We start from the raw sequence: 20,520 nt of genomic DNA on the forward strand, positions 1-20,520 counted from the left end.
AAAACAAAAAATACAATTAAAACATGAAAGATAAAAAACATAAACCATACAAACATCAAAGATAAAAACATACATTTTATGAAATTCATAGATTTTTTTTAATTAATCTTCATTATATGGAAGATGTCCAAAGTTAGTCCAAATATGCTCAACCAAATCTTTTTTTAACCGTTCATGGACTTTTTTATCCCGAATTTCTGTAAGACGAGTAATCGTAGTGCTCATATTGGAACCCAAACTGGCAGCACCGACGGTATATGTTTGATCCACATCATCTCTGTGTTGAAATTCAGAAACAATGTTTCGGTAACTGTATGTTCCTCTTTCATCCTCGATAATCATATTATGGAGTATTATGCATGCTCTCATAACATTTGCTATTTTGTATTTATCCCATAACCGAGATGGATTTTTAATAACGGCGAATCTAGCTTGCAAGACTCCAAATGCACGCTCAACATCTTTCCGCACAGATTCTTGTTTTTTAGAGAAGAGAGAATTTTTGATACCTTGTGGGAGCCGGATAGATTGTATAAAAGTTGCCCATTTGGGATAAATACCATCGGTGAGATAGTACGCCAAATTGTACTCTCTTCTGTTGACAAAGTAGTTGACCTCCGGAGCTTTACCGTTAAGAATGTCATCAAATACATTTGAACGATCTAGAATATTAAGATCGTTCATAGTACCTGGAGCTCCAAAAAAAGCATGCCATATCCAGAGGTCGTACGAAGCTACTGCCTCCAACATGATTGTTGGTTTTCCGGTTGATCGTGAATACATCCCTTTCCAAGCTGTTGGACAATTCTTCCACTCCCAATGCATACAGTCAATGCTCCCAACCATCCCGGGAAATCCACGTTTTTCATTTTCATAGAGTAGTCTTTCTAGGTCGTCGGGTCTGGGACGTCTTAGGTATTCATCGCCAAACAACTGGATTATTGCGGCCGTAAACTCGTGCAAACATTTCCGAGCTGTTGAACCACCAATTCGTACATATTCATCAACTGTGTGGGAGGCAGTACCATATGCCAATTGGCGAATTGCTGCAGTACATTTCTGTATAGTTGACAGACTAGCCCGACCGGTTGCATCATAGGATTCACGGAAATACTCGACTTCTGTAGAGAGACGTTGCACAATACGCATGAACAATGGCCTGTTCATGCGAAACCGTCGCCGAAATAAATAGTCAGGATATGTTGGAGTATCACTGAAATAATCATTCCAAAGATTATTGTGGCCTTCTTCTCGGTTTCTTGGGATAAAAATCCGTTGCCTTGGCTCTATCGGTTCTTGATTGAGACCAGAATTTTCGGCATAATTATCAAAATATGCATCAAAATCATCATCCATACCATCTCTTTGGTAGTGATAATGGTATGATGAAGATGCCATTTAGAAAAAAAGAGAAGTGTAGAGTAAGGAAAAAAGGATGTTGTTTTGTTTTGAGTAAGAACTCGAGAACAAAGAAATGAGAAGTGAACAAAGAAAGAAAGGATGTTGGTGATCTTCTTTGATTTGTTTGGTATTATGTTAGAAAAGAAGAATATATATAGGAATAGAAGTTACATAGACCCGTGATAAGAGATCCATGATACTTGATAGTCCACAAAATGCCAAATTGCTTACAATAATCCGTGATACTGATCCGTGATACTGAACAAAATGACATTGCACAAACATTTATCCATGATATGAAAATGCCAAATAGCTTACAATGACCCGTGATACTTCACAAAATGACATGCCCTTACAATGATCTGTGATTTAGACATATACAAAAGCTACCAAAACCATACCTACTATTGCTACCAAAACCATCAATTGAAAACCAATACTAAACCTATTTCGGGTCTTGCATAGCTCAAACACTTCCTTCTCTAGGCGTGATATTTTCTGCTCTGTTTCATCACTCCAAAGTGACTCATAGTCACTGGAGAATGCAAGATTATCTACCTTCTGAGACAATACTTCACATTGTCTGTCCATCTCTCTCATCTCCTCCATGACAGCTTCATCCCATCACTTGTGAATATGCATCTCTCCATCATCAATATTCCCACATGTGAAAAACCTGCATTAACATATATAATTAGCAATATCACTTCATAATCAGTTCAACATAGCAATATTTAACATTAGATGGACTCCCACATACCGTCTGTTGTAACTTGAAGATAAGAGTGGCGGACCACCACAGTAGCAAACCTTCGGGAATCCGAATTCGACCTCAGGTTGAGGAGGGTATTGACTCGCTTGAGCATGCATGAAGCTACTCTCAGCCTCATCCATCCGAATCAAAGCTTCTATTTCCCTCTGCACAGTGTCGTCAGAGCATCGATCATATTGATCTGAGGAATCAGGCTGAGAGTAGCTGTAGTCTTGGCCCATCTGTCATATTTTTAACATATAGACACAGAGAACAAAATGACACAATCAGAAACACAATGACAATTTAACATCGTTTAAGACAGAAATTTAGATTAATCATATAAAGTACCATCTTAAGCCGAGTTACATAGTAAACAGAAACAGAATCATATAAAGCCGAGTAAGATACTAAAACAGAATCATAGAAAGCCGAGTAAGATACTAAAACAGAATCATAGAAATTAAGATACTAAAACAGAAACAGAATCATAGAAAGTTAGATACTAAAACACAATCTCAGAAATACTGAGCCACTATCTTATCCTTGATAAGTTGATCAGCTTCACTAAGTGGATCTGGTTTGGCTAGAAGTGTGTCTAATATGCCAAGCTTCTGTTGCTTCTCTTTTTCAGCCATATCCACCCTCTTTACTTCCCACATGCTCTTGTACTCATCTAGAGCCTTCCCCTTAGCAGTGTTCCTCTTGGCCTTTGCAGCCTTGACACCTTGAGGCCTAATCTCAAAGTCTTGGTCATTGTGGGTTGACTCGGATTGTGAAGCTGCACCAACTGGCTCAGATTGTGAAGCTGCACCAACTGGCTCGGATTGTGAAGCTGCACCAATTGGTTTCCTCTTTGTTCTCACTGAAGTTGAAGGGCTGTTAATAACGTTAAGGTTCAGCCATTTCTGCTCAAACCGTAACAAACACCAACAACGCTCCATTGTAAACTTCGTATTTTGTTCAGCGAAGTAGATGTCATGAGCCATCTTTAGTACGTCGTTCTCAGAGTGTCCACTACTGTTAAGTCTCTCTGCAGCTGCGTAAGCCCCGCAAAACTTGTTTGTGCACTCATTGATCCTAAACCACCTCTGCTTACAGTTTATATTCATCCCCTGTTCACCATTGGCTACAGCATGAGGTTAATCCGCATAGTATTTGTTAACCCTTTGCCAAAAGCTTCCTCCCTTCTGTTGATTTGCAATTATCGGATCCTTCGAAGTGTTCAGCCACGCACTGATAAGAATTTCATCATCGGCTGGATTCCATTTCTTCTTGTCCTTCCTGGCAGGTGTCTCTTGAGAAAGAGGTACATCGTGAGATTCTTGAGACGAGTAAGGAGGTACTTCGTAAGCAACATTCTCGCCAGGTGATGGAAAACTCTCAAAAGGAGAGTTTTCTTGATTAAGTGACTCTCCTTGACTGTTGAGAAGCTCTATATAACTAGAGGACTGAGAGAATGGAATGTAAGAACTCATAGCAGAAGATGTTTAGATGATGAGGATTCGGAAATGTTGTTGGTTTAACAAGGAGGAGAGATAGAAGATGATGGAGAAAGATTGAAGGGAGGTTGGTGTTTAAAAGGTGAAAAGGTATCAAGTAATAAGTTACCATTCATAAAGACCTATCTTTCAACTACCTAAGTCTAATCACAATTTATGACCGTAATAGTGATCTATGTAATAGTGATCTATGTATAAGAAAACTACAAAGCAAACCAATGATCTATGTAATGAATGAGACCAACTCTACACCAACCAAAACAATTTATGTAAGACAATTACAAAGTAAACAATGATCTATGTAATAGTGATCTATTTAAAGAAACAAACCGTAAATATTACAAGCAAACCAATGAATGAGACCAACTCTACACCAACCAAAACAATTTATATAAGATAACTACTAAGCAAAGCAATGATCTATGTAATAGTGATCTATTTAAAGAAACAAACCGTAAATATTACAAGCAAACCAATGAATGAGACCAACTCTACACCAACCAAAACAATTTATATAAGATAACTACTAAGCAAAGCAATGATCTATGTAATAGTGATCTATTTAAAGAAGCAAACCGCAAATATTACAAGCAAACCAATGAATGAGACCAACTCTACACTAACCAAAACAATTTATGATGAAGAAATTACAAAGCAAGCAAACGAATTAATGACACCAACTCTACACCAACCAAAAAATATTACCTCTAACTCAATGATTCTCCACTGCTTCTTCTTAGATTTCCCGTGATGTGTTGCTATCTTCAAGTGACCCTGAGGAAACTCAAGAACAGCAAACAATATGCAAGGTAGAGTCAGTTTAACATAAAAGTAATCAACATTATCCAAACAAAATAACAACAATCTTATACACATACACTCATCCTTACACTCATCCTTACACTCAGAAACTCATACACTCATCCAGCTAACCCAGAAACATAATCTAAAAACCTAATTCGAACCAAAACCGAGACACGCAACTATCGAAACAAAAAACATAAACCAAAACCGTGAATCAAAACAAAAAACAGAGACATATGCAGCGTAAACCCAGAGATAAAACTATTATCGAGAACAATCGAACCACACACTAAACAATCGAACACCAGACTTACCGAATCAGAGAAAAAAATCGAAAATACAAAAGAATTCCTAAATCGAGAACCCTAAACTAAATCAGAGAACCCTAAATCGAGAGACTAAATTCAGGATAAAAAAAAACGAAACCCATAATCCTAAATCCAACTCTAATAACAAATCAGAGACTCAATCGAGAACCCTAAATCGAGAATCAATCTCGAATCGACAAACAATATACCAAACCCTAAATTCGCAAACGGCGTTGGAACACTAACCTCGTGAGATTGGAACCAGCGGATACTCTTCAAGATGATACCACAGATCGATTCGTCTGAAGAAATTAACTGATGCTTTCGCCGGGAAAACAAGTCGCCGTCGAGAGAGAAAGAAACAAGAAAGAGGGAGTCGGAGATGAAAAAAAAAAAAGTGATGCTTCGATTTTTTGGTATACCCTACCCAAACAATACAAACATCTCACACGCAGACACGTGTAACGACGGACGATGGAAAAACGTCCCCTAATAAAGAACGTTTCTTCGTAATATGTCGAATTTATATTTAAATTAAATTACTTAATTGCAACGGACAGTGTTTAGGGACACCGATGCATATGCCCTAACACAAGAGTGTGGAGAAAAATTGAACGGTTTGGTAAGGTTACCTAAGTTCCCTCCGAGTTGTCGAATTCAATTGGTTGATTATGGTGGAAAACTGGCGGTTTTGTGGGTCGATCAATCATCGCCTTGTACTAGTGGTGACGACAACTTGGATAAGATTTGGTGCGCGGAGATTGCTCTTGAGAAAAAACAACAAGAAAGTTGTGAAATTTGGGGAGAAGTTGAGTGGTTTGGTCATGTGCTTACAGTTCCTGCTGCAACATGTCTTTTTGAGAAGGTTCTTGCTGCTACTCTTTGATGAATGAATGTGTCACAAAAAGCTTGAAATAGGTGTCTGTGTTAATTTTTTTATTTATTTATTTGGTGTATGCAAATTAAAAATACGATGAAATGGCTTTATTTATGTGACTGACTGCGTTGTTTAACTTCGGAATAAGATTTATTCTTCCGACAAAAACAAAAAAAAAACACACACACACAGAAAAATCGATGAGTGACTCATCAGTCTTTGTCCGAAGCTACAACATCAATGTCGTCGTGTTTCTTCTCTTCCTAAATCTCTTCACTTTCTTCTCCGTTGTCTCCTCCGACGAACATGTCTTCGGTAAGTTTGTGTCGGAATTGAATTTAGACTTTTTAGGGTTTCGTTCTGATTTTTCTACGACTCGAAAATTTCAGTTCAGAATCACTAAATTTCAAAGCTTTTTAACATAATTAAGACAAATTCGACCAAAAAGATCCAATTTTTGTTTGTACATTGGCAGTTGTGGGTGAAACTGGTTCGTTACAAGTGACTCCAAGAACAGAGGTGGTGATAGATTCTCCTGGTCTGAAGCGAGGTACAACATCGAGATGTGAGAGGTTACATATCAGTGGATTAGAAAGACTTAACCACATTGATAGATATGCTCATTCACTGAAGTTGACCCTTTTGAGTAATACATCGAACAGTGTAAGAACAAGTATAGACGTTTGCTTCCACAGGTAAAAAAAAATCTAGTATCTGTGTTATGTGTTCATCAACCTCAGGCCTGGATTTGTCTTAATTCCAAGTTTAAATTCTTGTTGATTTTAGAAATTCGTCGCGTGCAATTGGAATGTGCTCTCATGGTCAGTGGGAGAAAGTATCAAAAGGGTTACCTTGGGTTGGGATAATGTCACCTTTTGACTACAAGATCCTTGATATAAGAACCTATGGTAGCTCATCTGAAGTCGTTACCTTGGAGTTGGTTGCTAAACAAGGTAGACTTTGTCTTTGTTTTCTTTTGTTTGTTATATCGCTGTGTGTTTTGCAGATTATAAAAACTAAACTAAGGTAGAGTTTGTGTCTTGGCAGAGTTTTTCATGTACCGTATCGTGTTTTTAATGATGGGGATAGTGTTGCTGAATTTGGCTTCTAGACTTAGCAAATCAGTAGCGTTTTACTACATTGGTGCCATGTCCTTTGGAATTGTCATTCTTGCAACTCTAATCATTTATCAGGTATGAGTTTTCAAAAACAATATCAAAAGCCTTTTTGCTTATAGTTTCTTGGCTTCCCTCTTGCTTAACTCGATCACTGATTGTGTATAGGGGATAAAGCGTCTCCCAACTAGAGGGAAGAGTCGGCTTGAGCTATTTCTCTACTCGTCTATGGTGAGAGTTGTCTTCTCTTTGACTTCTTTTGTTTTTAATATCAAACATTTACTAACCAAAGCCTTTTGTTTTATCTTCTCAGATTGGTGTGGGAGGTTACTTTCTTCAATACATATGCGGTTTAATTCAAGATCTGCCAATGCAGATAGGAATCAGTGAAGATTTGTACTTTCCTGTATGTAAGTTTGGATTTTTTTTTTAGATATACCTTACTTGTTATTAAACGGCTTTATGTAAAATTTGCAGCTGGCGATACTGTTGGTAGCATTTGTATATCTGTTTGGAGCATGGTCAGGATTTTGGACTGTTAAGAAATTTTTTGTGACAAAAGATGGTTCTATTGATATTGGTACATCAATCTATGTCTGTTGGACCATCCGAGCTTTTGCTGTGGTTCTGATCCTTCAGGTACTTTGTTTTTTTCTTTCTCTACTGTTGCTTTTGATTCATCTTTAATTATGGGGATTGAAGTCATGATTTTGTGTTAATTAACAGAGCTCTTTAGATCCCTTGCTTGCTGGAGGAGCGTTGGTATCAGGAATTCTCATCTCAACAATATCAAAGATTATCAGCAAAAAGATGTTAGCACAAAGACCTGAGAGTTGCAGACCTGGCTTAACCCATGCTACTACGTTTGCTTCTCCTCTTCCTAGAGGTTTTGGCTTTTCTTTTTGTGTGTCTCTAGGAGTTCTGATTTCATTGATACTATTTCCATTTATCTCGTAATGTTCTTGAAGAATCGGTTTTTCTTCTGTATGCAGGTTCCAACAAGAAGTTGAGGACAGTACCACTGTCTGATTCAGATATATTCCCATCTTCATTCCACAAAACACCAGAAGGGAGAAGAAAGCTAACAAAGGAAGAGTTGGAAAAGTTCACTAAAGAGAGCACGGAAAAGGCGATGAGAGAATTGGTTTCTTCACCAGGTTTTGGCGAGTGGGCGGTGAAAAATGCTACTAGAATCAGCGTAAATCCGATAAAGGTATCGTCCAGTAAATTGACTGGTACGGTTGAGCGCCGGAGATGGTTCCTCTGGTTCTGAAAAGCAAGCATCCAGGGAAACTTTTGAACCAGTCAGGAGAGTGTAGACTGTAGAGACTCTTGTATTCTAACTCTTTAGGGCACGATTGTTGTAATAACCCTAATTGTTTCTTCTTAGATTGGTTGTGTACGACGAAGCAACAAACATTGCTTTTATATATCTTGTGGAAAAATTCTTATTGTTCTGTTTTGTTTTGGTCTTGAAATCAGCAAAATGTTAACTTTTTACAAGATGGCTTGGCAGAAAATGTTCTTGATCAAGAAAGATTATATTTATTAGTCATCAATGGATTATTAGGTTATTAATTTGATTTGACTTCATTTTGCAGATATATATACATAAAGGATATACTTTTTCTAATGGGATATTTCCAGTAGAAATAGAAAATGCCTTTGCAAAAATTAACTTTGACCAATAAAACAATTTCTACAAAATTATAAGGACTACCCACTTTTCCATGAGTGTCATCAATGATGTGAAACTCAACATGTTACACTTAGCACTTAGTAGTATTTATTTGAATAATGGAAGATGATGATATAATATAGGCCACTAACTGGTACTAGTGGATGATGATGATATGATAATAGGCTTATAACTAATTATGTAGAGGGAAGTTGGCAAAAGTGAGAAATTCCTATATTGTTTAGAGGGAAGTTTTCCTACATCTAGCAATAGACAAAAAAATTTTGATAACCAAAAAAAAAAAAGAGATTTAATATAGAATATTGTGGTGTGGGTCAAGGGGAAATTGCATTTTAATTGAACAATTCCACAAAGTGAGTTGGTCGTCTCTTTCTTATAATTGTTTTTAATCATATAAATCTAAGATTAGTCCTTGGAGAGAACATGTCTTTTGTCTCCTAAACCTCCTTTATTAATCATCATTATTATCACTAATCCTATTTTTATTCCATTCACAGCGAAGAAGAAGAAGCAAAGAGTTCGTTATATAGAAAGACAAAACAACCTCAGATAAGAGCAAACCATAGAAGAAAATGTCTTATCAAGATCAACACCATCCCGTTGGTGCTCCTCCTCCTCAAGGTAATTACTAGTTCTTTTTTTTTCTTTTAAATCTTTCAAGTTCATAGGTATCTTTGTTTCTTGTTTCTCAAGTTTTGATGTTGTTATTTTTCAGGGTATCCTCCTAAGGAAGGTTATCCACCACAAGGTTATCCTCCGGCGGGATATCCTCAAGGGGGATATCCTCCGGCGGGTTATCCTCCACCGGGTCAGGGATATCCAGCACAAGGCTATCCTCCACCGCAATATCCTCAAGGTCCTCCACCGCAGTATCCTTATCAAGGTCCTCCACCGCCCCAGTATGGTCAGGATCCACATAAGAAGAAGAAAGACAAGGATTCAGGCTTTATGGAAGGATGGTGCGTTGACCCAAATCTCTCTCTTTTAAATTATAACATAGTCTTAAAATGCTTCGTTGTTCCAAAAAAAAAAAAAGTCTTAAAATGCTTGAAGCTGATGAAACGGACTAATCCCTTTCTAGATGATACATTTTTATATATTTTGGTATGCAATAATATGGATAATTCAAAGTCTCTATGCTTGCTTGTGAATGGTACTTATAAAAATGTGTATATGCATGATCACAGTTTGGCTATGCTCTGTTGTTGCTGTCTCTTGGAAGCTTGCTTTTGATCGGAGGATGATAAGCCGTTGACGGTCTTGAGGATGCATTGTATTTTTCCATAATATAAAATGTTAAAAAGATATGTTTGATCAACATTTTAGATCTCTTCTTCTTCTGGTTATGTGTGTCCACGTTTTGGGTTTGTTTCTCTTCTTTATTTTTTTTTTTGGTTATGAATATGAATTTGACTTGAGGTCTTGTTTATTTTTATGACTATTGATTGATTTTAGGCTATGAGCCCATCTTTTGTATATGTAAAAAGTGTGTTCTTACTTTTGTGTCAAAGCCATTCATTTTTAAATCTTTATTAAATCTTCTAATCAAATATAATCCTTAACTCTTCAGCTCCCTCATGACTCATATGTTTTGTTTTAAAAATCTCCGACACGCTCCGATTACGTCCCGTAAAATCGCTAGATTCATCTTCTCCGCCTCGATTAATGACTAATCCCCGCCTAGCATCGATTATCCAATTATGTCTGTCTAATTTGATTATAATCCGTCTAATAATATTACTTCCCACTTAATTTTGTATATATTGATAGTTTTTGGAGCCTGATATAAATAAAATATATATTTTTTTTTGTTTTTTAGACATTTAAATTAAGAGTTTATGATGTTTTACAACAACTAGTGTACAAACTTTTGATAAAAATCATAAAACTTTCTTCTAAAACTACTTTCTTCTAAAACTACGTGTTTATGTTTTTACTGTAATTTTAAAGACAGTACTATAGTTTTATATTTTATTTGATATTTTTCTTTTAACATAAACAGAATTATATATATATTTAGTACTATATTTTTATTTTATTATAATTTAATAAAATAACTCTAAAACTAGTACCCGATTAACCCCATTTGATTTCTGATTTTTTCGCTAGGCGCTAGGCCCACCCCGATCGCCCGACTAGCGCCTAGCGATTTCTAAAACATGGCTCATATGTCACATGAGTAGCAAAATAATGAAATATCTAGATAATTTTTAGTGAAAAAATTGAATTAGATGGAGTTTTTGTAGTATAATTAAAAAATGTTAATAAAATCTAGTTTTAGTAGATTAATGACGTTTTAATTCACTTGTAGTTATATTTTTGACAGGCTAATTATATATCGCAGAATATTTTTCAGTTACAGCAAAAACGCGAAAATTTGATGAATATTATGAATGGTAAAAAATAGTAGAAACAAGTTTTCAGTAAAAATGAGAACTAGGGTTAAACCAGTCATCCTCATTAGTTTTACAAAATAGTCCCTAAAGGTTTAAGATCATATGGGTGTTTTTGTAAATAAATATAATTTAAGACGAATTTATAAACTGGAGGATAATAAAGGGCTCCTCAAAAAAATCGATACATTTTATCATCCTTCCTTCGTAGCTGAATCGAAAAAAATAAAGGTCAAGTTTTTGTGTATCTTCTTCTTCTTCCTTTGTCTTTGCGACAATTGTAGATTCAAAATTTGATCCATGACACTCTTCTCCACAGCTTCCTCTCTCATTCGCTACAGCTTTCTCAGGCATGCGGTTCTTCTACTTCTTCCTCTCCTTGTTAAATTTTTCCGATTTCCCTGATCGAAAGCTTTAATCTTTTTCTCATACTTAACGATGATTTGGCTTGGCATTACTATTGAATTGCTAATGCAATTGAAAAAACTTATGGGTTGTTTTATTGAAACCAGAGATAACTCTCTCTTACATCTCATTTTGTATTCAGGATTATAAAGTATTGATCTTTGTGATTGTTTTCATTTGCTTTACAGAGAAATGAAGCCAAGACATTAGAAGCTTTTGTGTTGTTTTTGTTGTTGTTGTTGTTGTTGTGTGTGTGTGGTTCTGGAGAATTTTGAATTTTTTTGTGTGGCAAAGTTGTGTGAATGGGAGCTCCAAAGCAGAAGTGGACAGCAGAAGAAGAGACAGCTCTTAAAGCTGGAGTACTTAAACATGGAACTGGAAAATGGCGTACCATTCTCTCAGATCCTGAGTATAGCTCTGTTTTGAAGTCTCGTTCAAATGTGGATCTCAAGGTAAAAAAACAAGAACTTGGAAAAGAAGAGAGAGAGAGAGAGTATAGAAACTTACATTGTTTGTCTAAAAACATTATTTTAACAGGACAAATGGAGAAATATAAGTGTAACAGCTTTATGGGGATCTAGGAAGAAGGCTAAACTCGCACAGAAAGGAACTCCTACGTCGGGTCCTAGGCCAGATGATAATGCTACAGCTATTACCATTGTGTCTCTGGCTAATGGTCACATTGGTGGTGATGTAGGAGGACAGCTGATGCTTGATGCTCCATCTCCTCCTGAAGCTTCTTGTGAACCACCAAGAGCTTTTAAAGGACCTTTTACAAGGTTTGGCTTCTTCTTGTATGAATTCTTGATGTTGTGGATGTAGAGTATGGGAATAGTGAAGCTTAAAGGCTTACTTTAGTCTAAGTTTCTTGAAGATAGATCCTGAGTTCTGATATGTTTGTTGTAGTGTGGATAAGATTATATTGGAGGCCATTACCAATTTGAAGAGACCGTTTGGTCCTGACGGCAAGTCGATCTTGCGGTATATAGAGGTACTCTTTCTATGTCGTTGAGCATTCTTTCGATGTCATTAGGCATTGCGGCATCTATATACAATCATCAAGGACCTTAGTGTAGCTGTAAATTTTTTCAGGAGAATTTCAAGATGCAACAGGATATGAAACGGCTTGTGTCTTCAAGACTAAAGTATTTGACAAATGTTGGAACATTAGTTAAGGTAAAAAGAACACACTTTGATCGAAACTTCCGCTTGCAAAAATCACATATTTATTACTTACTTAACAATGGTTTACTTCTTGCATTTGCTCTCACCTCTCAGACAAAGCACAAATATAGGATTTCTCCAAACTATATGGATGAAGTAGCTAGACAGAGGTCTCCTCAACTCTTTTTGGAAGGAAACAAGGAAAATACTCCAAAACCAGAAGAGAACGGCATCAAAAATCTTACTAAATCCCATGTAGATGGAGAAGTTTTAACAATAAAGGGCATGACAGAAAAAGAAGCTGCTGCAGCTGCTGCAAGAGCCGTGGCGGAAGCAGAATTTGCAATAGCAGAAGCTGAAGAAGCGGCAAGAGAGGCAGATGAAGCAGAAGCCGAAGCTGAAGCTGCCCATATATTTGCAAAAGCGGCGATGAAAGCTTTGAAGTATAGGATGCATAGCCAAACTCGGTAAGAAATAAGAAATCATTGATGTTGTATGAGTACTATTGATACTGTATTGTTGATATTATCGTTTTGATATAATCTTCAGGTTATGTCATTATTTCAAATTTGCATTGCTGCAGTGTTTTTGGTCAGTTAACAGTGTACATTCTGCAGCTTGTAATGTATTCTAACTCCATTGACTATGTAAAACCTGTTCCTTTTTTCTTCTTCTTCTGTTGATCTGTTTTTCCTAGTAACTTTACAGTGTTCTCGTGACCCATTTGAAACTGGTTTGAGGAGAAATAAATAAGTCAATGTCCATTGATTGTACAACAGAGCTTATTTCCATTTCCTTGGATTTTTAGAAGTTTACAAAAGGCACTTCTGTTTTAGTGTTTCTGAAATTTTAAAGCCTTAAGAATAGAAAACAATTCACATCTGCTATACAAAGACTGGACCAAACCAGACCAGACCAACAGGTGAGACAGAAGACAAATAAAGACAAACTCTTGTTTCACACGAATAAAATTGTCTTCAACAATCATCAACATAAGACAGAAGATCAAGAAGAGACGACATCTGTTGTTGGTGAAGTTAAGTTCTTTGATATTGAGTGATTTACAGCCCAATCGGTGATCTGATCAATGGTTGTAGGGTTCTTGCAAGATATCATGAAACAGCAGACTTCTCTATCTGTAAGCGAACTAAGCCCCCTGCAACAATAACAATGCAAGAAACATCATCATAAGCTAAATGAAATGCCTTCTGTGTGTTCAGTATGAAGAAACAGCTATACATTTCTTCTGTTAAGGCTTCTTTGGAGAGAGCTCCAGGTTTGTCAGTCTTGTTCCCAATAACCAGAAGAGGGATACCCTTAAGCGAAGCATTGCTCAACAAATCATGGAGTTCACTTTTCGAGACACTTAGGTTGTCAAGATCTGCAGCATCAACTACGTACCTAGAATTGGAATCAACATGAAACTATATTGTGAGCCGGGCATTAAAGATAACAGAAACCTGAGAGTCTAATAAGATCCTTACGCAATCGCAGAAACCTGACGGCAGTAACGTTCCCACATGCTGCGGAATCTTGGTTGACCACCAAGATCCCATAGTCTGATTGTAACACTTTCTTTTGTCACTTTCCTCATGTTAAACCCGACCTGATAAAAAACAACAAAGACGAATCTCTTCGTGTTGATTGAAATACGTATTTTATAAGAGGTTTAGTGTAACACTTACGGTAGGAATCATGTCTTCACTGTATCCACCAGTCTAAACAAGAAAAAGATGAGAGTAGATATCAGATTTCCCAAAACAAATCACCAAGAACTAAATGTTAAGAAAATATAAAAGGGATGCATAATAACTCACCGCAAGAACATTTACAATTGATGTCTTTCCTGCATCTTGAAGTCCTACCAGAGAAAGCTCCATTTCTTGCTTGAAGAGAAGAGACTGTATAAACTTTGTTAAAACAAACAAATAATAGATTTCTAAAAATATAAACCAAGATATAAGAGGGACAGCACTAAGTTTTGTTTTTTTACTTTAGTACAGAATATATAATTTTATATTAGATTGCTGAGACCTGAGGTAATGGAGGCAACAAGCCACACCAAATATTATTTTACTTATAAACATACAACTGTAGTTGGCTAAAGTACCATTGAATCCTTATTGATTATTTAGTGACCCTAAGTACCATTGAATCCTTATTGATTATTTAGTGAAATTGCAATGTTTCAATTTACCTTCTATGTGAGAGACTCTTACTACAGTTGCAGCTATATAATACGCAGAGTTTATATCTCTTCCTACTGAACGCCCGTAAAATTACTAGAAGAGTAAAAAAAATAAGGTCACTTATGTTTTTGTGTTTCCAAAATTGCAATTGCAAAGCCTTGAGAATAGAAAACAATCCACATCTAATATACAAAGACAAGACAAGACTGGACCAAATCAGGCCAGACCAGCAGGATAGACAGAAGACAAATAAAGACAAACTCTTGTTTCACAGGAAAATTTGTCTTTAGCAATCATCATCATCATCATCAACAAGACAACACATGAAGACTAAGAAGATCAAGAAGAGAGAATAATATGTTCTTGGTGAAGTTTTAGTTCTTCGACTTTGAATGCTTTACTAGCCAATCAATGACCTGATCAATGTTGGTAGAGTTCTTGCAGGATATCATGAAACAGCAGACTTCTCTATCTGCAAGAGACGTAAGCCCCCTGCAACAATAAAAATGTAAAAAACATAATTAGATAGAGCTGAATTGTGCTGTTTTTGGTGAAGTTCAGATGAAGAAAAAGCTATACATTTCGTCGGTTAAGGCTTCTTTGGACAGAGCTCCAGGTTTGTCAATCTTGTTCCCAAGAACCAGAAGAGGGATACCGTTAAGCGAAGACTTGCTCAACAGATCATGGAGCTCACTTTTCGAGACACTGAGGTTGTCAGGATCTGCAGCATCAACTACATACCTGGAAATGGAATATAACATGACAACATGAAACCAAACTGTGGGTGATACAAAGTGAAGAGAAACCTGAGTCTAAAGATCCTTACACAATGGCAGAAACAGCGCGACAGTAACGTTCCCACATGCTGCGGAATCTTGGTTGACCACCAAGATCCCATAGTTTGATTGTAACATTTCCTTTTGTTACTTTCCTCATGTTAAACCCAACCTGAAAATAAAAACAAAAGTAGAATCTCTTCATGTTATTCCAAAAGAGCAGGTGAAAGATGTAACTTTATAATAAATATAGTACTTACCGTGGGAATCATGTCTTCACTGTATCCACCAGTCTAAACAAGTAAAAACATAAGAGTGACTATCAGATCCCCAATCACAATCTTATGAGTGTTAAAAAGAGAAAATCAAAAGGGAAGCATAATACTATACTAACCGCAACAACATTAACAAGTGATGTCTTTCCTGCATTTTGGAGTCCTATCAAAGAAAGCTCCATTTCTTGCTTAAAGAAGAGGCTGCAAAAACATATCGAAACAAAAAAAAAAATGAATACCGAACTGAAATCACTTTTGCCCAGGGCACACGAATAGAGCATAGAAACAAAACTAGACACCAAAAAGAACCAATCTTTCAAGAAATTTTAAAATTTCCAGAACCTGTTCTACATTATATGCCATGCAAAAAAGGTACACCAATACTTTCTTGCTTCATAAAGCACAATAATCACACCGCTAACTTGAAAGATGCTCTCATTCTTACGTGGCTAAAACTGGCAATCTAAAATCTTAAGAAGACAGATTCACTTTTCTTCCCCTTAATGTCACCACAGAAGAACCATGTCAATCTAAACCTTGGCAAATCTAATGCTTATAAAAGCTAAAAGGATAAAAACTACAGAACGTTTCTATGATAAGTACAAGAAGAACCATGTCAAAATCAGCTCCAACAAACCAAATTAAGAACAAAACCACGATTCAAGTACAGCTGAGTTGATTACGGTGATGATTTCAATTCCAATTTCTCATAAATTTTCAAAATTCAGCGGACCAAAGCAACAAACAAACTCAAAATCTCAAGATAGAACATAATTTTTTAGCTCAATATAATCAAAACAAGAGCAGAAAGATTGAATACGAAGAAATCTAAAAAGGAGGGATCTAACACACCTACGAAGCCAATTGAGAAAAGCTTCCCACAAACCCATTGATGATTTCACAAAAACAAACAGATCCGCCTGTTAGAATTCTCCTCCACGGGATCTCTCTGAGAAGAGAAGCTTCTTCTTCTTCTTTGTCCTCCCTCGTTCGTCGCCTGCTCTCTCTCTCCCCCAGTGACGGCGAATTAAAAAGAGTCAAAGCTACGTAATCTCTACCGTTCGATTTTTCTTCTGGTCCACCAAATTAACGGTTTAGATCTGCTTTTAATGTTTTGGTTGATACACCGAGATTCATGGGGTTGCTATTTTAAAAATTAATTCATCATTTATTTAGAAAAATTGAATTAGCCAATCAGAGGAGAGATACGGTGACACATATACACCAGAAGTTAGGAATAAGAGAATTGTATGGATTAAATAAATGAATCACCTAACCCACTCGCGTTTTAAGAAGCGCGTGTGGACCACGTACGTTACCGTCCATAGTTTTTTTTTTATATTTATTATAGCTGGGGACGGTGGTAGCCGCCAAAGGATTTTGGCGGTGGTGGTGATATGATCGGGAATGTGCAGTTTACACGTGTCGTTTTTCAATCATTTGTGGGTTGAAATCTATATGTTAATGGGTTCTTTGTCATGGGCCTTTTTTTGACCCACTATTGATGAGTCCACCCTTCAATGATTCTTTTTTTTTCCTTGTGATGATGATTATGTTATTTACATCTTTCATTTCCTTCCATTCATGAATCTCTTTATTGTGTATTTCCTTATGAAATGTTAGTTGAAGCCAAGTTTATCTTCTAAAAGATATAATAAATAAATGATTTACTTATTTCTTTTGTCTTTGCTGCCATGTTTTGAAGATTGGAGTGAGATTTTGACTAAAATGACTAGTGTTAAAAGAAAAAAGGAAAAATAAAAGCTTTCATTATGTTGCAAAACTATAAATAGATTAAAGTTTTAAAGAGTTTCCCTTCATTAACTTTTTTTGTAATTTTTTGGCTTCTGCATTAACTGTAAACATAAATAAATTGAACAAGCGAGAGACAAGATAAACAAAAAAAAGGTGAAAAACGAATTGGTCAACCACTAACGCCGTTATAGGTTTAACACTTTCTTATTGCATGAATTATTATCCAATTATTGCTTTACAGATATTAAAAAAACGTACACTAGACCATATAAATCCAATAATGTGTGATTTCTTAATATGCCAACAAAAAAGAAAAAAAATCAGAACTCCCCTAAAGGCTAAAGCTAAACAAAAAAAAAAGAAGCATATTTTCATCGAATAACTTAACTTGTCGTCTTAAAATTTCTCACATATATTGGACAATTTACATTTTACAAAACTACTACTTGAAGCTATTATTATTTTAAATTGGAAGGAATGGTATATAATTAGCATTAAATGATTAAATACTGAAGGTGAAAATTTTTATTAACAGGACAATCATTACATTACTAAAATCAAATGAAATTAAAATAAGTGAAATTAAACAGCACGACAAGATCCCAAGAAAAAGCAAAAAAAAAAACAAAAAAACCAGAAAAACTCATCAGACTAGTAAAGAGAAGTATCAGCTGCGGTCTCGTCCTTTTGGTCGCACGTCTGAATCACCATTATCATCATCATCAAAGACCTCTCTTTGTTCCCGTGACAGATCCTTCTTAACCAAAATACTTCACCGACCCATTCCTTTTATTTCACCCAACCCAATTCTACTCCTGGGTTCCGTAATTACGTTCCCGGGTTCGACCTTCTTCTCCGGACAATCTGAATATATCAAACTTTGTTGTTTTCTTCAGACATTGCTTACTCCAGAGCAAGCTAAGCTATTTCAGACTCTTCATTACATGTCGGAAACTTCGGCTCCGGCTTGTCTTTCAGGTGAGTGAGATCCTCTCTCCTAATTTTTTTGTTGTTGTTATCTCCTGTCTATTTGGGATCTGGTATCAGAAATTATGCTTATTTTTTGCTAATTAAGTTGCTGATTTGACGAACATAGCATTAGTTTGATTATTTTGCTTATGTTGAAGCCAAATCTGTTACAGGGGAAAACATTTGTAATCTCCCCATAGAGTAATTAGCTTTGCATTAGGCCAAAACAAATCTATTTTGCTTATTTAGATCACTTTCTTTTATTTGTTAATGTAACAGTTGTACTTCAACTTTTGGGTAATGGATACTTATGGTTTCTTTGTTTGGGTGTGTGTTTGTTGAATCTACTACATAGGTTGTGTGTTGTGGAGATAGGATAGCTTGGAACAAAGATGAGGATAATGAAGAACAAACACAACAAGAAAGCAACGTCTTTGCGTTGTTCACCTTTCACTTTAGTATCAGCAGTTGTGGGATGTGTTTTCATGATTCATCTAACCATGTTATATTACAGCAGAACATATAGTGTAGATCTTGAAGTTTCACCTCAGTTACTAATCCACCATCCCATTGTCCGTGAGCTCGAACGTGTTGAAGAAGAGAATATTCATATGCCGCCTCCGAGGAAGCGTTCTCCTCGAGCTATCAAACGTAAACCTAAGAGACCAACCACTTTGGTAGAAGAGTTTCTCGACGAGAATTCTCAGATTCGGCATCTTTTTTTCCCCGATATGAAATCTGCTTTTGGTCCTACCAAGATTGATGTTAATGACACATCGCATTACTATTTCCCTGGTAGAATTTGGACTGATACTGAAGGTAACCCGATTCAAGCACACGGCGGTGGCATTTTGTATGATGATGTATCTAAGGTTTACTATTGGTATGGTGAATACAAAGATGGACCAACTTATCTTTCTCACAAGAAAGGAGCCGCTCGAGTAAGTTTACACTTTCTTGCTTTCTTGAGTAATGTCACACAATCTTGAAATTTTGAATCAGAAATGTGAAAAACAGTTTCTCTTGGATTTGTTTTCAGGTTGATATAATCGGTGTTGGATGCTACTCATCGAAAGACTTATGGACATGGAAAAACGAAGGCGTTGTATTAGCAGCCGAAGAAACAGACGAGACACATGACTTACACATCTCCAATGTACTCGAACGGCCTAAAGTAATCTACAATTCAGATACAGGGAAATACGTGATGTGGATGCATATAGACGATGCAAACTACACTAAAGCATCAGTTGGTGTAGCCATTAGCGATAACCCAACAGGTCCGTTCGAATACTTGTACAGTAAAACACCACACGGGTTTGACAGTAGAGACATGACCGTCTTCAAAGATGATGACAACATAGCCTACTTGATATACTCATCAGAAGACAACAGCGTGCTGCATATAGGTCCTCTAACCGAGAATTACCTCGATGTGAAGCCGGTTATGAAGAGAATCATGGTTGGACAACACAGAGAAGCTCCTGCTATTTTTAAACATCAAAACACTTACTACATGATCACTTCTGGTTGTACTGGATGGGCACCAAACGAAGCATTGGCTCATGCAGCTGAGTCTATAATGGGTCCATGGGAGACATTAGGGAATCCATGTGTAGGTGGTAACAATATTTTCAGGTCAACGACGTTTTTCGCGCAGAGCACGTTTGTGATTCCGTTACCAGGTGTTCCTGGTGTGTTTATATTTATGGCGGATAGGTGGAATCCAGCAGATTTGAGGGATTCGAGATATTTGTGGTTACCGTTGATAATTGGTGGACCGGCTGATCGGCCTCTTGAGTATAATTTCGGGTTTCCTATGTGGTCGAGAGTTTCTGTATATTGGCATAGACAATGGCGGTTGCCTTCACCAACAGAGAAGAAGATTGCTTAGAACAAAAAAGAGACTTTTTCACTTTCTTCTTTTGGTCTGTTGTGTCACTGCTGCTCATTGTCATTGTTATTGTTGTTGTTGTTGTGCTGCTCTGTATTCATTTACAGGTTAGAAAGAGAGAGAGGCTATAGGCCATTGTGAATACATATCACTTTGAGGATATAGTGTATGATGAGTTCTATTACATTTACTTTAGGACACAGTTCTGTTACATTTTCGTTTACATGTTCTGTTAGGTCATCC

At 36.5% G+C, this 20,520-nt stretch overlaps 7 protein-coding genes and 1 pseudogene across 9 annotated transcripts; 4 read left to right on the forward strand and 4 right to left on the reverse strand.

Moving 5' to 3' along the window:
• Positions 1-1,605: 1,605 nt before the first annotated feature.
• Positions 1,606-5,371, reverse strand: LOC147938823 (uncharacterized). Of its 2 annotated transcripts, XM_087465973.1 has the most exons (4): positions 5,013-5,371; positions 4,360-4,428; positions 2,162-2,394; positions 1,606-2,077 (listed from the first exon to the last, which is right to left on the reverse strand). In XM_087465973.1, exons 3-4 carry the CDS (start codon positions 2,392-2,394, stop codon positions 2,026-2,028), a joined length of 285 nt encoding a protein of 94 aa, XP_087322099.1. In that variant the 5' UTR covers positions 4,360-4,428; positions 5,013-5,371; the 3' UTR covers positions 1,606-2,025. The 2 variants fall into 2 exon arrangements, with proteins under 2 accessions (XP_087322099.1, XP_087322098.1); XM_087465972.1 differs by lacking the exon at positions 5,013-5,371 and having other exon boundaries at positions 4,360-4,657.
• Positions 2,580-3,740, reverse strand: LOC147938824 (glutathione S-transferase T2-like; annotated as a pseudogene).
• A 7-nt stretch (positions 5,372-5,378) lies between the features above and the next one.
• LOC104711511 (uncharacterized) lies at positions 5,379-8,220 on the forward strand. The gene is made up of 9 exons (XM_010428211.3): positions 5,379-5,958; positions 6,119-6,338; positions 6,430-6,596; positions 6,691-6,836; positions 6,927-6,989; positions 7,072-7,164; positions 7,236-7,397; positions 7,485-7,644; positions 7,751-8,220. Exons 1-9 carry the CDS (start codon positions 5,844-5,846, stop codon positions 8,029-8,031), a joined length of 1,407 nt encoding a protein of 468 aa, XP_010426513.1. The 5' UTR covers positions 5,379-5,843; the 3' UTR covers positions 8,032-8,220.
• A 594-nt stretch (positions 8,221-8,814) lies between these two features.
• Positions 8,815-9,985, forward strand: LOC104711512 (protein CYSTEINE-RICH TRANSMEMBRANE MODULE 13-like). Its single transcript, XM_010428212.3, has 3 exons — positions 8,815-9,078; positions 9,173-9,416; positions 9,645-9,985. Exons 1-3 carry the CDS (start codon positions 9,030-9,032, stop codon positions 9,688-9,690), a joined length of 339 nt encoding a protein of 112 aa, XP_010426514.3. The 5' UTR covers positions 8,815-9,029; the 3' UTR covers positions 9,691-9,985.
• Positions 9,986-11,046: 1,061 nt separating this feature from the next.
• LOC147938825 (telomere repeat-binding factor 3-like) lies at positions 11,047-13,119 on the forward strand. 2 transcript variants are annotated; one of them, XM_087465974.1, is made up of 7 exons: positions 11,047-11,200; positions 11,444-11,707; positions 11,793-12,034; positions 12,162-12,246; positions 12,348-12,431; positions 12,534-12,886; positions 12,969-13,119. In XM_087465974.1, the coding sequence occupies exons 2-7, from the start codon at positions 11,558-11,560 to the stop codon at positions 13,051-13,053; spliced, it is 999 nt and encodes a 332-aa protein (XP_087322100.1). In that variant the 5' UTR covers positions 11,047-11,200; positions 11,444-11,557; the 3' UTR covers positions 13,054-13,119. The 2 variants fall into 2 exon arrangements, with proteins under 2 accessions (XP_087322100.1, XP_087322101.1); XM_087465975.1 differs by having other exon boundaries at positions 12,534-13,119.
• A 34-nt stretch (positions 13,120-13,153) lies between these two features.
• Positions 13,154-14,391, reverse strand: LOC147938826 (ADP-ribosylation factor-like protein 8a). Its single transcript, XM_087465977.1, has 5 exons — positions 14,237-14,391; positions 14,105-14,137; positions 13,904-14,025; positions 13,659-13,820; positions 13,154-13,575 (listed from the first exon to the last, which is right to left on the reverse strand). Exons 1-5 carry the CDS (start codon positions 14,297-14,299, stop codon positions 13,425-13,427), a joined length of 531 nt encoding a protein of 176 aa, XP_087322103.1. The 5' UTR covers positions 14,300-14,391; the 3' UTR covers positions 13,154-13,424.
• Positions 14,392-14,733: 342 nt separating this feature from the next.
• Positions 14,734-16,847, reverse strand: LOC147938827 (ADP-ribosylation factor-like protein 8a). Its single transcript, XM_087465976.1, has 6 exons — positions 16,512-16,847; positions 15,779-15,860; positions 15,645-15,677; positions 15,435-15,556; positions 15,188-15,349; positions 14,734-15,100 (listed from the first exon to the last, which is right to left on the reverse strand). The coding sequence occupies exons 1-6, from the start codon at positions 16,547-16,549 to the stop codon at positions 14,983-14,985; spliced, it is 555 nt and encodes a 184-aa protein (XP_087322102.1). The 5' UTR covers positions 16,550-16,847; the 3' UTR covers positions 14,734-14,982.
• A 1,045-nt stretch (positions 16,848-17,892) lies between these two features.
• Positions 17,893-20,488, forward strand: LOC147938828 (uncharacterized). The gene is made up of 3 exons (XM_087465978.1): positions 17,893-18,392; positions 18,739-19,324; positions 19,423-20,488. The coding sequence occupies exons 2-3, from the start codon at positions 18,776-18,778 to the stop codon at positions 20,275-20,277; spliced, it is 1,404 nt and encodes a 467-aa protein (XP_087322104.1). The 5' UTR covers positions 17,893-18,392; positions 18,739-18,775; the 3' UTR covers positions 20,278-20,488.
• The last annotated feature ends 32 nt before the right edge of the window (positions 20,489-20,520 follow it).

The sequence above is a fragment of the Camelina sativa genome, chromosome 9 (genome assembly GCF_030686135.1).
Source record: "Camelina sativa cultivar CO46 ecotype springtype chromosome 9, ASM3068613v1".
Classification (NCBI taxonomy): Eukaryota; Viridiplantae; Streptophyta; class Magnoliopsida; order Brassicales; family Brassicaceae; genus Camelina; species Camelina sativa.